General features: G+C 41.2%; 1 protein-coding gene across 1 annotated transcript in view; it reads right to left on the minus strand.

The window, feature by feature from the left end:
* Positions 1 to 16,046, minus strand: part of megf11 (multiple EGF-like-domains 11) — a 219,274-nt gene that overhangs the window by 152,655 nt on the left and 50,573 nt on the right. Inside the window, exons 4-5 of the mRNA XM_055222399.1 lie at positions 15,926 to 16,027; positions 12,028 to 12,128 (exon numbers count right to left, since the gene is read on the minus strand). Of these exons, the coding sequence (XP_055078374.1) occupies positions 12,028 to 12,128; positions 15,926 to 16,027 (203 nt within the window). The remainder of the gene's footprint in view (positions 1 to 12,027; positions 12,129 to 15,925; positions 16,028 to 16,046) is intronic.

The raw sequence follows: 16,046 nt of genomic DNA on the forward strand, positions 1-16,046 counted from the left end.
TCACAATAACACAGGACCACTCAGCAGGTGAGCCCCCTTTTTAGGCTTAAAATTTTGCTTCCTGTTATAAATGATGACATCGCACGAGGAAGCCCAGATCTGTTTTTAAATCAATAGAAAACCTCCCAAATAAACAGGCTGATCAAGCTGATGTTCAGTGTATAAAGAACTAAAATGATCATCTGCATCACTGAATCACTCTGACATCTGAATAACCCTGTCACCCGAATCACTCTGTCATCTGAATCACCCTGTTACCTAAATCGCCCTGTAATTTGAAACACCCTGTCACCTGAATCACCCTGTCACCCGAATCACCCTGTTACCTAAATCACCTTGTCATCTGAATCACCCTGTCACCTGAATCACCGTCATCATTGTCTATAAACTGTTTATGTGTTTTCTTGCTTGTATATCTATAAACATTTGTATACATGTTTATACTAACTTGTAAACTCTTATATATGTACATTCAATATATTTAATAAAAAAGCAAAACTTCTGTAATTTCACAGAAATTAATGGACAAAAATATTTTAAATTTAATTTATTTTTATTTAAAATTTAATATAATTTTTATTTAGTTGAAATAATCGTTAAAATATCAGAAAAAAAAATCTTATTTGTGTAAATTGTGTAAAATTTTGAATAGAATTCTCCCAGTGTGTTGTCATCAGTGTGATGTCATCAGTGACATCAGTGTGACATCATCAGTGACATCAGTGTGATGTCGCAGTGTGATATTTACAACAGGTTTTATCCACCAGATAAAGTCAAAATAAGAGAACGGGAAAAACCATAAGCATTTTAAGGACGAAAAACATACTGATTTGACCACCACAGACTGTATATATAAATGGATGTAGCTAACCTGCTAGCTGCTGTGTTCCAAACAGGAAGTGAGTGCACTTCCAGCTTCATCGATTCCAAATCACTTCACTTCTTCACTGCTGCTGTCAGACTCGTGATTTTGGTCTTAAATGTTCGTATTTAACCGCTCTACATGATACTGGGCTTTTTACTTCACTATTGTGTCTGTAAATCAAGATATGAGCATTAATAACAGACAAATCAGGTGCCTTCTTTCCCCGAGGTCACTCCTGCTAGCGTTAGCAACAGGTTTGATTGACAACGTTGCGCCTGCTCCCTGCTAAACCAGCGGTGCTGGCAGGAAGGAGCGGTACCTTCAACAGCCTCACTTCAGATTGGCTTTTTTTTTGTATCAGATGCCCTGCCCTGTCACAACCACTAACCCATTACCAAAAAAAGTGCAGAAATATAATTTCATGCCCCTGTCTAAAAGATCATCATGTACGTTTAATCATGTGTTATTTTCAGCTCTTGTTGCCACATTCTGAGATAAGAAAAGATAAGAGAAACTTTATTTAATCCCACACAATGGAAATTCCAGTGTTGTAACGCTCAATTTAAGAACGGCAAAGAACAAACAGAGCCACTCAAAAACCAAGATGAATAATTCCTGCATAAATAGTTGTATTGTATAAGCATAATAATGATATGGCCAATATTCAAATTTTGCATAGTTTCAAAACCAAACTGACCAAATTGACAGAGGGAGCAAACATACTATGCAAACATTTTTAGCAGAGGTAGTAACGCCCCCTTTTGTCCCCTGTAGACACATTTACTATTTCTAAACAGAGCCCATCTCCACTGGAACAAGTGTTTTCATAATTGTTCATCACTGCTCCTGGTGCCAATGGCCTCCAGGTCCCCTAATTGTACCGTTTGGCTGCTCTCACCCAACAGTCTGGCTCCTTTAGCTCCAGAAACAACATTTTGTCACCGGGCACATTTACTCAGCCAGTAATAATCCAATAATAAGCTTTTTCTTTCTAGTGCGGGTTTACGTTCCCTCAAAGAAAAGACCATCCTTCCATCTTTTCTGTCTAATCTGTGGAGTTTTACAGGAACTTTTCAAAGACAAATTAATAAAAAAAAAATCTATTTTGAATCTTTAACATTTTGACTTTGACACAGTTTTTGCGTATTTTTTCTCATCAAAAAAGACAATCAGAAAGAAATCAGACAGAGATTACCTTCAGTCGTTTAGTTGATTAATCGTTTGAGTTTCAGTCGACCAAAATGTGTTGAATGTGTAGTTGAATAATTATGTTATTTAGACATTAAGGATTTCTATGGGACAAGAGCAGAAAGGAGAACGGTCAAAGTATATTATACTATTATACTATATACTATAGCATATAGTATAGAGCATTTTTACACAGGACCTTACCACCTTCAAGGCTCAAAGCTCTTTACATCAATGAACCACTCACAGATTCACACACACACACACACACACACACACACACAGTGGGGGCAAGTTAAGTACCTTGCCCAAGGACACAACGACAGCATTCATCTTTGGGAGCTGGAATTGCACCGCCAACGTGTGGGATCTGACCGCTCTACCAATGATGTTTATGTCGAGAGCGGGATTCGAACCGTCAACCTCCAGATCAGTGGACAAACTGAAGATTTGTGTTTTTCTGTATTTATCTGTAAACAGTGTGATTAAACTCTTGATTCACAAGTTTAATCTGTCTTTATATGAATACAGTTTTTCCTTGTACTTTTTTTCTGCATAAATACAGTGGTCCCTCATTTATCGCGGGGGTTACATTCTAAAAATAACCCGCAAGAGGCAAAATCCATGAAGTAGTCAGCTTTATTTTTTACAATTATTATAGGCATTAACATTTTCTCACATTTCTCTCTTGTTTAATTAATTAATAGTGACTTGCGTATTTCACAGTTCCTCCGACCATGCGTCTTCGTCCTGGCACCGCTCTGCTGTAGTGTCAACCGAACATTTATGTAAATTTGGCTGAACGCATTCTGTACTGTACAGGAGACACGGCACAGAGGAGACCGATTAACGGTGGTCTACAGTCCATTAGCCAATCAGGATGCAGAACACAATGCACGTTTATACACAGTAAAAAAGGGTGTAAAACTGCACTGGTAAAATCCCCGAAACAGGAAGGCCGTGAAAAGTGAACCCCAATATAACAAAGGACCAATGGAGTTGTTTTTACATGAGCGCCCCCTGTAGATGGAGTCTGGTGTGTGCAGTTTGGGTCAAATACACAGAGATACACAATAGTTTTGAGAGCTTTTGCTACACCCCCTTTTTAGTCATCATTTGATGGGCAACACATGTTTTTATTCCAACAAGTTTATTTAGTCAAATACAGGCCAAGATCACCCACATCAGATTTAGCTGCTATATTTCATAATCTGATCACTCCAGAAATCAGATAATGCTCAGACTTTGAGTGAGCGTGTAAACAGCCTGTGTAATCACCCTGAATATACTGGGAGCATTTTGGTGCTTTTTACTGCTCTAATAAACTTGAGTGTTTTCGCTGTAAAATTATAGCTCAGACACAGTCACATTCTTTGTACACACCAGAGCTAATTACACAATCAATTGGTACGTGGTTTTCATAATCACAAAGCAGCAATATTCTGGAGGACAAGTCCCCAGACCCTGAGTCCAAACACCAGACAAAAGCACAAAACATCAAGAATGATTCTCCACTTTAAAAGCACCTGTATTACACAAAATGGACTCCTGTGTTTAAGTAACACTTTATTATTAGTCTGTCTACATCTCCAAATGTCATGAAGTAGTAGTTTTCAAGTTAACAGCTCCTTTTACCTTTAGTTCAGTGAAGATTGGCAGAGACGAAACTACTGTCCCCATTTAGAACACTCTTCCTCTGAGAACAGAAGCCGTAGATATATTGACAAACTATTCAAATCAAAATTGTGACATTTTTGTGAAAAAATCACGTCTATTATCTATAATCCACATGAAACTTTTAAAACTGTTCCAAAAAGAGCATATTAAAATAAAAAAAATAAAAAAACTTGGCACGTAATCGTCCAAACAAAGGTATAAAGTGATTTTTTCTGCACTTCAGAGGGTCATTTTACAGCCCATTAACAATTATGATCCTTGAACCTGAACCAAAACAATTGTAAGTGTCCATTTTGAACAGAGTGCTAAAACAGGATTATATTTATCAGAATAATCCAAAGAAATACAGAGATATTCATTTTGTGATTATCTCTGCCTCTGACATCATGATGTAACTCCTGCTCCACATAAAGCCTCTTCTCAGCACCAGTTTCTGGAGTGTGGGGCATAGACTGTTTATATAAATGGACATAGCTACCCTGCTAGCATAGACTGTATATATAAATAGACATAGCTAACCTCCTAGCATAGACTGTATATACAGTAGGGCAACAAGGTATTTAGTCAACCACCAATTGTGCAAGCTCTCCCATTTAAAAAGGGGATGAGATGAGAGGCCTGTAATTTTCATCACAGGTACACTTCAACAATGAGACTTATTTTTAAAGAATGTATTTGCAAATTATGGTGGAAAATGGTGGATTTGGTCAATAACAGCAGTTAATTTCAATACTTTGTTATATACCCTTTGTTGGCTATGACAGAGGTCAAACGTTTTCTATAAGGTTTTCACACACTGTTGCTGGTAGTTTGGCCCATTCCTCCATACAGATCTCTAGAGCAGTGAAGTTTTGGGGCTGTTGCTGAGCAACACAGACGTTCAACTCCCTCCGAAGATTTTCTATGAGGTTGAGATCTGGAGACTAGCTAGGCCACTCCAGGACCTTGAAATGCTTCTTATGAAGCCACTCCTTCATTGCCCGGGCAGTGTGTTTGGGATCATTGTCATGCTGAAAGACCCAGCTATGTTTCATCTTCAATGCCCTTGCTGATGGAAGGAGGGTTTCACTTAAAAACTCACAATAGATGGCCCCATTCATTCTTTCCTTTACACGGTTCAGTCGTCCTGGTCCCTTTGCAGAAAAACAGCCCCAAAGCATGTTGTTTCCACCCCCCATGCTTCACCGTAGGTATGGTGTTCATTGGATGCAACTCAGCATTCTTTCTCCTCTAAACACGGCAAGTTGAGTTTTTACCAAAAAGTTCTATTTTGGTTTCATCTGACCATATGACATTCTACCAATCCTCTTCTGGGTCATCTAAATGCTCTCTAGGAAACCTCATACAGGCCTGGAAATGTACTGGCTTAAGCAGGGGGACACGTCTGGCACTGCAGGATTTCAGTCCCTGGAGGCATAGTGTGTTACTGGCGGTAGCCTTTGTTGCCCAACTCTCTGCAGGTCATTCACTTGGCCCCCCAGTGGTTCTGGAATTTTTGCTCACCATTTTTGTGATCATTTTGGCCCCACGGGGTGAGATTTTGCATGGAGCCCCAGCTCAAAGGAGATTATCAGTGGTCTTGAATGTCTTCCATTTTCTAATAATTGCTCCCACAGTTTATTTCTTCACACCAAGCTTCTTACCTATTGCAGATTCAGTCTTCCCAGCCTGGTACAGGTCTACAATTTTGTTTCTGGTGTCCTTTGACAGCTCTTTGGTCTTGGCCATAGTGGAGTTTGGAGTCTGACTGTTTGAGGTTGTGGACAGGTGTCTTTTATACTGATAATGTGTTAAAACAGGTGCCATTAATACAGGGAATGAGTAGAGGACAGAGAAGCTTCTTAAAGAAGAAGTTACAGGTCTGTGAGAGACAGAAATCTTGATTGTTTGTAGGTGACCAAATACTTATTTTACAGGGGAATTTACCTATTAATTAATTAAAAATCTACAATTACACAATTAACCTACAATGTAATTTCCTGGATTCTTTTCTTCATTCTGCCTCTCATAGTTAAAGTGTACCTATGATGAAAATTACAGGCCTCTCTCATCTTTTTAAGTGGGAAAACTTGCACAATTGGTGGCTGATTAAATACTTTTTTGCCCCACTGTATAAATGGACATAGCTAACCTGCTAGTCTCCACATTCCAAATCAGTGGTGCGGGCAGGAAGGGGCATTACCTTCAATAGCCTTGCTCGTGATTGGCTCTTTTGGTTGCTATGATACTCATGGGTGGAATTCTAAATGTGGAACTCAAATGCTGTAGGTGATGTCAGACTCACTTCATACAGTCTGTGACTTGAAGATGACAATTACTCAATTCCAAAATTAGTTAATGAATTTTGATCAATCTATTAGTTGTTTTGGTCTTACAGGAAGGGCGTCTGACATAAATAAATAATACCCACCAATCCCAGAAATCATTGTACCGCTGATTGATAATATGAGTCCTCTGGTGTTATCTGGCAGTATACTGTGCACCAGTCCAGCTCCACATCCACAGAGCTGACTGTTGCACAAGTCGCCTGTCTGCTGTTCATGTGCCAGGGTCGACCATGACAGAGAATAAAACATGAGGTGCTGAGAACACTGCAGAGGCCTGTGTGCATTTGGATAAAGATTCACTCTGAGAACTAAGAATAGCACTGACCAATGAAGCAGTCATGTGACCAACAGAGCTGTGTTTACATCCACAACAAAATCAAGATGATCTGAGTCTGGAGTGGTCAGATTATAGAGGCTATGCTGTTACATCACTCCTCAACATTAAACTGAGACAGAACAACAGATAATGTGTTTCTTTTTTCTGCCTCTTTTTTGTTGTGGAGCTGCTGTTTTCACTATAATAATGATCTCCACACACAGACTCCTCATGTCCTTTAAGGAGAGAGAGGTCCAGTTCATCTGAGTCTTATCCAGAGTGTGTACCAGTGAGTGTTGTGAGTGTGTCTGCAGCGCCCCCTGTGGTCTCACTGTTCTCTTCTTTTATAAGTGGGGACATGATTGTCTTGTTTTAGAGTCAGGTACAAATATACACTGTATATTTAAATGGACATAGCTAACCTTCTAGCCACCACTTTCCAAACAGAAAGTGATCATGGGTGCACTTCCTGCTCCAGCGACTCTGGCTCCAATTCACTTTCTGTGTAAAACTGTGTTCCCTCTCTCTGCACTTTTATTTCACTATTGTGTCTGTAAATCAAGAATATGAACATTAATAACAGGACAAATCAGGCGCCTTTTTTTCCCCGAGGTCGCTCCCACTAGCGTTAGCAACAGTTTTAATTGACAGTGTTGCTAAGCACCTAAACCTTGGTCTGGAAAATCTTTTAAATACAAAAAAATTAATAAATACATCCAATGTTTGTCCCGCACAAACCACCACAAAAACATCCAAACTCAGACCTGTACTGTCCCATTCAGAACTCAAATCAATCACACATGCTTTTGTCACACCTCCATTACTTACTATTCTTCTTCCAGTCTCAATAACACAAAATCTGATCATTTTCAGCTAATACAGAATACTGTGGCCAAAGAGACTGTGTCATTTAAAAAAGTCAATTAAAGGCATTTTACTCTTAGTATAGTGATATTTTCAAAAGTTCTTTTAAAATATTAATCCCATCCCTTCCTGATAAAATTCCACTTTACCATTATTCTCATTGATAATATCTGTATAAGATGCAAACACACACACACACAAAAAAAACCACTTTGATCAACCTTTTCATCAAAGGGGGGTGTCAGTTTTTGCTTTTGAACTGTTCAGATTCTTAAAACTATAATATTGGAACTAGTATCAGAACTGAAATAGCTGAATTTGTGCATCCTTGATTTAAAGGCCTAATTACTACTTTAAAATAATGACAATGTTTCCACTGTTGTGAAGAAAAGAACGGACATTATAAATATACAGTCTGAAAAGTACTGTTTATGGAGCACATTTGAATGATAAGTCGACACGGTGATCATTGTGAGCAACTGGTTCCATGAACGAGGACTCAGAACAAGGAAAGACTGAGCATCTGAATCTGCCTACACTAATGCACTCCCCCCCTCTGGATCTAGAACTAATGCACTGCCTCTGGATCCAGAACTAACTCCTACCTCCTCAGATCGCTCTCAGTTTATTCAGCTCAAGTCATTCACCTCACACCCCTCCCCAGTCACGTCAGGTGTTCCTCAGGGTTCTGTCCTCGGTCCTCTGCTCTTTCTAATCTATCTTCTCCCCCTTGGTTCTATCTTTAGAAAACACCACATTCACTTTCACTGTTACGCGGATGACACCCAGCTCTACATTTCCAGTAAACCCAACTCCACACTTCCAGCCTCCTCCCTGACAGACTGCCTCACAGAAATACAAACCTGGTTCACCTCAAACTTCCTCAAACTTAATGGCAATAAAACAGAACTCCTACTCATTGGCACCAAATCCACCCTAAGCAAAATAAATCCTTTTTCCATATCCATTGATGGCTCCTCTATCTCCCCCTCCCCTCAGGTAAAGAGTCTGGGTGTCATCCTCGACAGCACACTTTCCTTCACCTCCCATATCAACAACATCACCCGATCCGCCTACTTCCACCTCAGAAACATCCACCGCCTCCGTCCCTCACTCACCCCACACACCACCACCATCCTCATCCATAGCCTGGTCACTTCCCGTATAGACTATTGCAATTCGCTTCTGTTCGGACTCCCGCAAAAATCACTCCATAAACTCCAACTGGTCCAAAACTCAGCTGCCCGCATTATCACATACCTGTCTGACCTCATTCACATCTCCACACCTGCCCGCTCCCTCCGCTCCTCCTCTTCCCTGCACCTCACTGTCCCTCCTGCCCGTCTTGTCACTATGGGGAAAAGAGCCTTCAGCTGCTCTGCTCCCCAGCTCTGGAACTCCCTCCTCCATGACCTCCGCAACACACACTCACTCTCACACTTCAAATCTAAACTCAAAACTCATCTGTTTAGAAAGGCCTTCTCACCCTGAGCACTCTGACCATAACTGCTCTGTCTTTTAATCTATATTTGCTTTAATCTATATTTGTTTTTAAATGTATTTTTAATCATTTTACATTGTTTCAATTTTGTGTACGTATGTATGTACGGCGACCTTGAGAGCCTTGAAAGGCGCCTAACAAATAAAATGTATTATTATTATTATTAATGCATTGCCTCTGGATCTAGAACTAATACACTACCTCTGGATCTAGAACTGATGCACTGCCTCTGGATTCAGAACTAATGCACTGCTTCTGGATCTAGAACTGATGCACTGCCTCTGGATCCAGAACTAATACACTGCTTCTGGATCTAGAACTGATGCACTCCCTCTGGACCCAGAACTAATGCACTGTCTCTGGACCTAGAACTAATGCACTGGATCTAGAACTAATGCACTGCCTCTGGATCCAGAACTAATGCACTTCCTCTGGATCTTGAACTAATGCACTCCCTCTCGGGACCCAGAACTAATGCATTGCCTCTGGATCCAGAATTAATGCACTGCCTGTGGATCCAGAATTAATGCACTCTCTCTGGATCTAGAACTAATGAAACGCATCTGGATCTATAACTAATGGACTGTGTCTGGACCTAGAACTAATGCACTGCCTCTGGATCTAGAACTAATGCACTTTGTCGGGATCTAGAACTGATGCACTGCCTCTGGATCCAGAACTAATGCACTGCTTCTGGATCTAGAACTAATGCACTCCCTCTGGATCCAGAACTAATGCACTCCCTCTGGAACTAGAACTGATGCACTGCCTCTGGATCCAGAACTAATGCACTTCCTCTGGACCTAGAACTAATGCACTCCCTCTGGATCTAGAACTAATGCACTGCCTCTGGATCCAGAACTAATGCACTGCCTTTGGATCTATAACTGATGCACTCCCTCTTGATCTAGATCTGGATCCTCCCTCTGGATCTAAAACACTATTTCCCAGTCATTTAATTGTCCCATATTACACAGAACTGGCTCTTGTAGCTTTAATCCATGTTCTAATGCTGTTACCTCCTCAAAAACAGACCAGAAGTTGTCTTTTGTTTCATTCACACATGTTTGAGTAACACTTTATTATTAGTCTGGCTACGTCTCCAAAGCTCAAAAACACAGTGGAGCAATTCCTGTATTACCAGATGGCATTACAAGGTGGAACAGAGTGTTTTCAGTTTGAGAGAAGAATTCAGCCTAAATATGCAGGGCTTGTGTGTTAAACTTTTGTGAATGAAACAACTCCAGGTCTGTTTGTGATGAGGAAACATGAGAACAGAGATCAGAGAACAGTGTAACATGACCATTTAAAACTTGTTCACACTCACCTGTGGCCTTTCTTTGCTGACTAGTTTGAAGTGCTCTCTGTGTTGTTAGTTTATTTTTATTTTTATAAAGGTTCTATTGTATAATGTTATTAATATGAACATTTTGAATCAGTAGCCCGTCCTTTGAGCTGATCTCTCTATAAATAAATTTGATCATATCGGTTGTTATTCCAGTTGTTTACTGCCTGTGTAAATGCACGCAGAGAGGGGTTGTATATGTGGATCAGCTCTGTTTCATTTTCCAGGCTCGTGCTTCTTAGTTATAATGGCAGCACACTGTAGTTTTCTATGGAAGTTGTCCTCAGCTTCAAACCTGGACTATCTCACCTCATTAACTTCTCCCATTGTTATACAACTTCAATTACATTAGTCTGGCTGCAGCCGTAAAGGGAGGAGGAGTGTAAAACTGTGCTTTGCTCGTTTCAAGTTTTGCTTTGTCATGTTTTAAGGTTCTATATTTTCTTAACTGGCTCTTTTACAGATTTGGTCCATGTTATAATGTTGTTTCTCCTTCAGACCAAGCTGGTGTTTTGTTTAATGCTTATTTAGACTGGACTTCACTCAAAACACTTCCACAGTATGAAGAGATCCTATGTGTTTTTAAGGTCACCTTCACCAGACTTCACTATGCAGTTAACCAACCCAGATGGAAGCATTTCAGCATCAAAATAATAGGAATGTAGGAACGTAAATTTATTTTAGACTATCCATCCATTTTCTTCACTTATCTGAAGCCGGGTCGCGGGGGCAGCAGTCTGTGCAGGGATTCTCAAACTTCCTTCACCCCAGACACGCCTTCCAGCTACTCTGGTGGGACCCCATGGCATTCCCAGGCCAACCGAGAGACATAGTCCCTCCAGCGTGTCCTGGGTCTTTCCCGGGGCCTCCTGCCAATGGGACATGCCCGGAACACCTCCCTAGGGAGGTGTCCAGGAGGCATCCTGAACAGGTGCCCAAGCTACCTCAGCTGGCTCCTCTCGACGTGGAGGAGCAGCGGCTCCACTCCGAGCTCCTCCCATGTGACCAAGCTCCTCGCCCTCTCTCTAAGGGATTTTAGACTATATTTTGGATTTTAGTCTCGTCTACAAATGAGAAACGCTGGTTTAGGTATTGAAAACAATTTAGACAGTACATTATCATTACAAAATCCCACTGGGTGATCATTGGATTATTATGTAAAAGTAATTTGGAATCTGTGGGATTTGGAGCTGCACAAAAATATATTCTATTGGTTGCAAAAAAAAAAAAAAAAAAAAAAGAGCAACTTAAAGATTGCATAAAGTCAATAAGTTAGATATAAACTCTATTCTCTTTAATAAATCTTTAATATTTTGTACAATTAGAAAGATCCACTATAGTTTAAACATAGGTCCCATTTTTATATAGCGCCTTTCCACCTTCAAGACTCAAAACACTTTACATCAAAGAACCACACACAAACATTCATACACCAGTGTACAAAGACACTGGGGGTGAGGGGGATTAAGTGTCTTGCCCAATGACACAACAACAGCATTCATCAGTGGAAGCTTGTGGGTCAGTGGATCTGTCCGCTCAACTGATGATGTTTATGCTGAGAGTGGGATTCAAACTGCTAACCTTTGGATCAGTGGACAAACACTCTACCACCTGAGCCACCATCTCCCCACATACACGTGTTTTAGGTTACATGCCGTGAAAGGCCAATGCAAAGGCGTCTAAAGCCTGAACGCTGCATAATAAAAGACCTTTAAAGGTACTATTCCACACCATGTTGGAGCAGACAGTTTTCCATTATATAGAACTACAGACCAGAGTGGTGCGCCAAGGCGGAGGCGGTCGGGGGGCAGAGACTTTTGTAACTTTATCTACAAGCCACCCACAGCAACAATCAATCCCAATGTTTGCTCCTTTTTTCTAAATGTCTGGCGAACCTGGGCTGAAATGTCATGAGAGGGGACGAAGCAGAGAAAAGATACTCACGGACGCACAGGTCGCCGCTCTCGAAGTAACCGGGGCAACACTGTGAGCGGCGGCGGTACATGGTGCGAACTCCCCGCCGGTAAGCCGTCTTATAGCTGATCCTGAAACACAAGCACAGCCGTGTCAGCGCTGAAGGGCAGGATGTACAGAGGGAGCAGGGGAGGCGCCACCAATTCAAATATTAAATGTCAATGTGTTTTTCATTGTGTAGTTGCTGCGGCAACACGTACAGTGTGAAACCTATTACCTTTATGATAATGTTTATACTGGTGGGAGCTAAGAGCTGTGAATGTAATGCATACTATTAATGTTTTTCAAGATATATTACATGTATGTAATCTATGTGGTTCTTTCAGTAAATAAATACTAAAACAATAAAGTTGAAAATTGATGCCAAGACTTTCGACTACTACACACTATACACTAGGTAGAAATATAATTTTCTGTGATTAATCAGGGATTATCAATTACTAACTGACCATCATCAGTTCTCAATAACAGTATGGATCTGTGACAGAGCTGTGGTCCGACTGTGACTGTGAAGTGCAGTTTTTAAAGAGTTGCACTAAAATCACTAAATCCAAACAGATCAAACAGTGAAGAGGGAGCTGAGGCTCAGAGGTCAGGGGTTGGTGGGTTAGGAGTCAGGCAGTTGACAGGGAGCTCCTGGTGGATGTCACATTTGTTGCTAAACAGTTACAAATGTGAGGAAAACTTCACACACCTTTGTGTCTTGATCCTATTAGTGCTGCCTTTGACACTACTGATCATGGGATCCTCTTACAGAGGCTAGAAGACTGGGAGGGCATCTGTGGTACTGAACTAAACTGGTTCAAGTCCGATCTAGAAAACAGGGAGTACTTTGTTGAAATTGGAAAATGGGTCTCTGACCTGTGGGGTGCCGCAGGAGTCAATCTTGGGACCCCTGTTGTTTAATCTCTACCTGCTGCTGTTAGGCCAGTTAATACGCAATAATATGTCCTACCTTAACTATGCAGATGACACTCAGATCTGTCTCACTGGCAACAGGTGAATATGGATCAGTGGATTCACTCTGCCACTGCATCCAACAGATCAGTGTGTGAATGCAAAACAACTTTCTCCAGCTAAACTCAGACAAGACTGAAGTCATAGTCTTGGTCCCACAGAAACATAGAGAAAGTGCCAGCAATCACCTCCAATCTCTCTCTCTAAAACCTTCAAATCAGTCTTTACCATCTACCATCTAAAAACATCTCAAAAATCAAAGGTATACTGTCAAAACCAGATATGAAGACTTATCCTGCATTTGTGTCCAGTAGGTTAGACTACTGTGATGGCCTGCTCACTGGCCTCTCCAAATGAGCCTTAAGACAGGAAGTACTTCACTCATGCTTCCTGTGCTCAGGTCTAGAACCAGGAAGTACCCCATGGCCCAGCACCAAAGTAAATCTCCCACATGTTAGAGCCATATGAAACATCTCACACCCTGAGGACTAAACCAGGACTAAACTAGGACTAAACCAGGACAAAACCAGGATGAAACCAGGACTAAACCAAGATGAAATCAGGACGAAACCGGGACTAAACCAGGACTAAACCGGGACAAAACCTGGACAAAACTGAGACTAAAACGGAACTAAACCAGGACTAATCCATGACGAAACCGTGACAAAACCGTGACGAAACCGTGACGAAACCAGGACCAAACCAGGACAAAACCGGGACGAACCCAGGAAGAAACCAGGACGAAACTGGGACAAACCCGGGAAGAAAGCGGGACTAAAACGGGATGAAACTGGGACTAACCGGGACTAAACCGGGTCTAAACCGAGCCTAAACCAAGACTAAACCGGGACTAAACCAGGTCTAAAACGGGACGAAACCAGGACAAAACTGGGACGAACCCGGGAAGAAACCGGGACTAAACCGGGACGAAAATGGGATTAAACTGGGACTAAACTGGGTCTAATCCAGGTCTAAACTGGGTCTAAACCGGGTCTAAACCGAGACTAAACCAGGAATAAATCGAGACTAAACCGGGTCTAAACCGGGATGAAACCGGCTCGAAACCGTGTCTACACTGGGACAAAAGCGGGACTAAACCGAGACTAAAGCGGAACTAAAGCAGTAATAAAACAGAACTACACTAAACATGAGGAATCAGTGTTTGAGTTTTGTGCAGCTAAAACCTGGAACAGTCTTCCTGAAGATGTGAGACAGGCTTCTACTTTGACAATGTTTAAATCCAGGCTCAGACGGTTCTGTTTAGCGGTGCATGTGACTGAAAGGGTTTTATTCTGCCTCTTCTTTTTTAATGTTACTTTAATGATGATTATTTATGTTTTGATTTGTGTGATTTTAATGTCTTTCTTATTCTGTAAAGCACTTTGAATTAATTTGTGTATGAATTGTGCTATACAAATAAACTTGTCTTGCTTTTACAAAAGGTTAAGCTAACATTAATGCAAATTTTGGGGCCTAATAAATATTTAAATAATGCCACTGACTGAACTAATCTACACCTAAAAATAATTTTGTCCTTACAAGAAATAAAATTAATTTTAAATTTAATAACATTTTGTTGCTAAGTTACATTTAACATTTTAATAGAAGTTAGCATTAGCACTAGAATTTGCATTTGACACATAAATACGTACTTTTCTAAAAGCAGACCTGTTCTCTAGTGAAGTTTGCCTCAAATTTGTAGTGTTTCAAGTTTTTAAGTGTAAACACACATCTCCCTGTCCACTGCCTGACCCCAACCCCCCAACCTCTGACCCCTGCCCCACCCACATTTCCCTGTCCACTGCGTGACCCCAACCCCCGAAACCCCATAACCTCTGACCCCTGACCCACCCACATCTCCCTGTCCACTGCCTGATCTGTCAGGATTTAGTGATTTTGCGACACTACAAAAGCCGCATACTCACCCGGGCACAGAGACTATGACTTTGTGTGTGTGTACTTGACTCTGAGTTAGTTTGTGCTGTCCAGATAAATCTGCCTGAAGTTCAACTGGATTTTTAACTTTTTTCACTTTTATTTAAAATGAGTCTGAGTCAGTATTCAGCTCACACTCATTTTAATAGATTTTGGATGCAGATGTAAGTATAAGCTGGTGAGTTATGGGGGACTTTCTGATCTGAAACTGGGTGGTGCCTTTCCTGAATTATCAATAATAATTGTCAAGATCCCAGTCTGTCTGTGTGCTCTGTGCTGTCTTTCCCCCCTCCCTTCTGTGCCTGGAGCTGGTAGGAGACAATGGCACCACCCACTACACACCTGCATCAGCAATCAAGCCTCCACCTCTGGAGTACAAAGGGACCAAGGATCCTATACACGCTGCCAGATTATCAGTGTATCCTTCGTGATTGGCTCAGTCTGTTTTTTGTGGTTATGGACATAGTAGTCAGTTGGTGTTTCTCGTTTTTCACCAGATCCCATTTCTTGGACCAACCTTGCACCTCCACCTCCGACCTGGCTTCCTAAAACCAGTTTGAGCACCTCAGCCTCTGACCCAGCTTCCTACTACCCACTCCTCCATCTAGCATTCACATCCTTTTGTTTGTAATAAACTCTGTTAAACCTTACTCCGGGTCTGTATCTTTGATCCCCCAGACGTTACAACAATAATATAAATCTGTTTTTCCTGAAGTTAGGTCTGGGCCAATGGGAGCCTTCGGAGGTACAGGAGGTGTTACCTCTAAGCTCAGCTGGAATTAACAATTTTTTCTTTAATTCATTTTAATTAACTTTTATTTTTTACATAAATTACTTTGAGTCAGTATTTAGCTCACAATCCATTTCATTTCTGTACCATGTTTTATTATGTAAATAATATTATTGGTGAGGGATTTCTGATCTGAAATGGGGCCTTTCATTGACTGACACAGACAGTTCTACAGCTCATACATACCGGTGCTTGGTGCATTTGAACCAGTTGAGGATGTCGGTGCAGCGGGTGTAGTAGATCTGGTCAAAAGGATGAGCGTAGGACTCCTGCACCGTCACCGCGTAGCTGTAAGACAAGAGCAGTG

Source organism: Periophthalmus magnuspinnatus, chromosome 6 (assembly GCF_009829125.3).
Source record: "Periophthalmus magnuspinnatus isolate fPerMag1 chromosome 6, fPerMag1.2.pri, whole genome shotgun sequence".
In the NCBI taxonomy this organism is placed as follows: domain Eukaryota; kingdom Metazoa; phylum Chordata; class Actinopteri; order Gobiiformes; family Gobiidae; genus Periophthalmus; species Periophthalmus magnuspinnatus.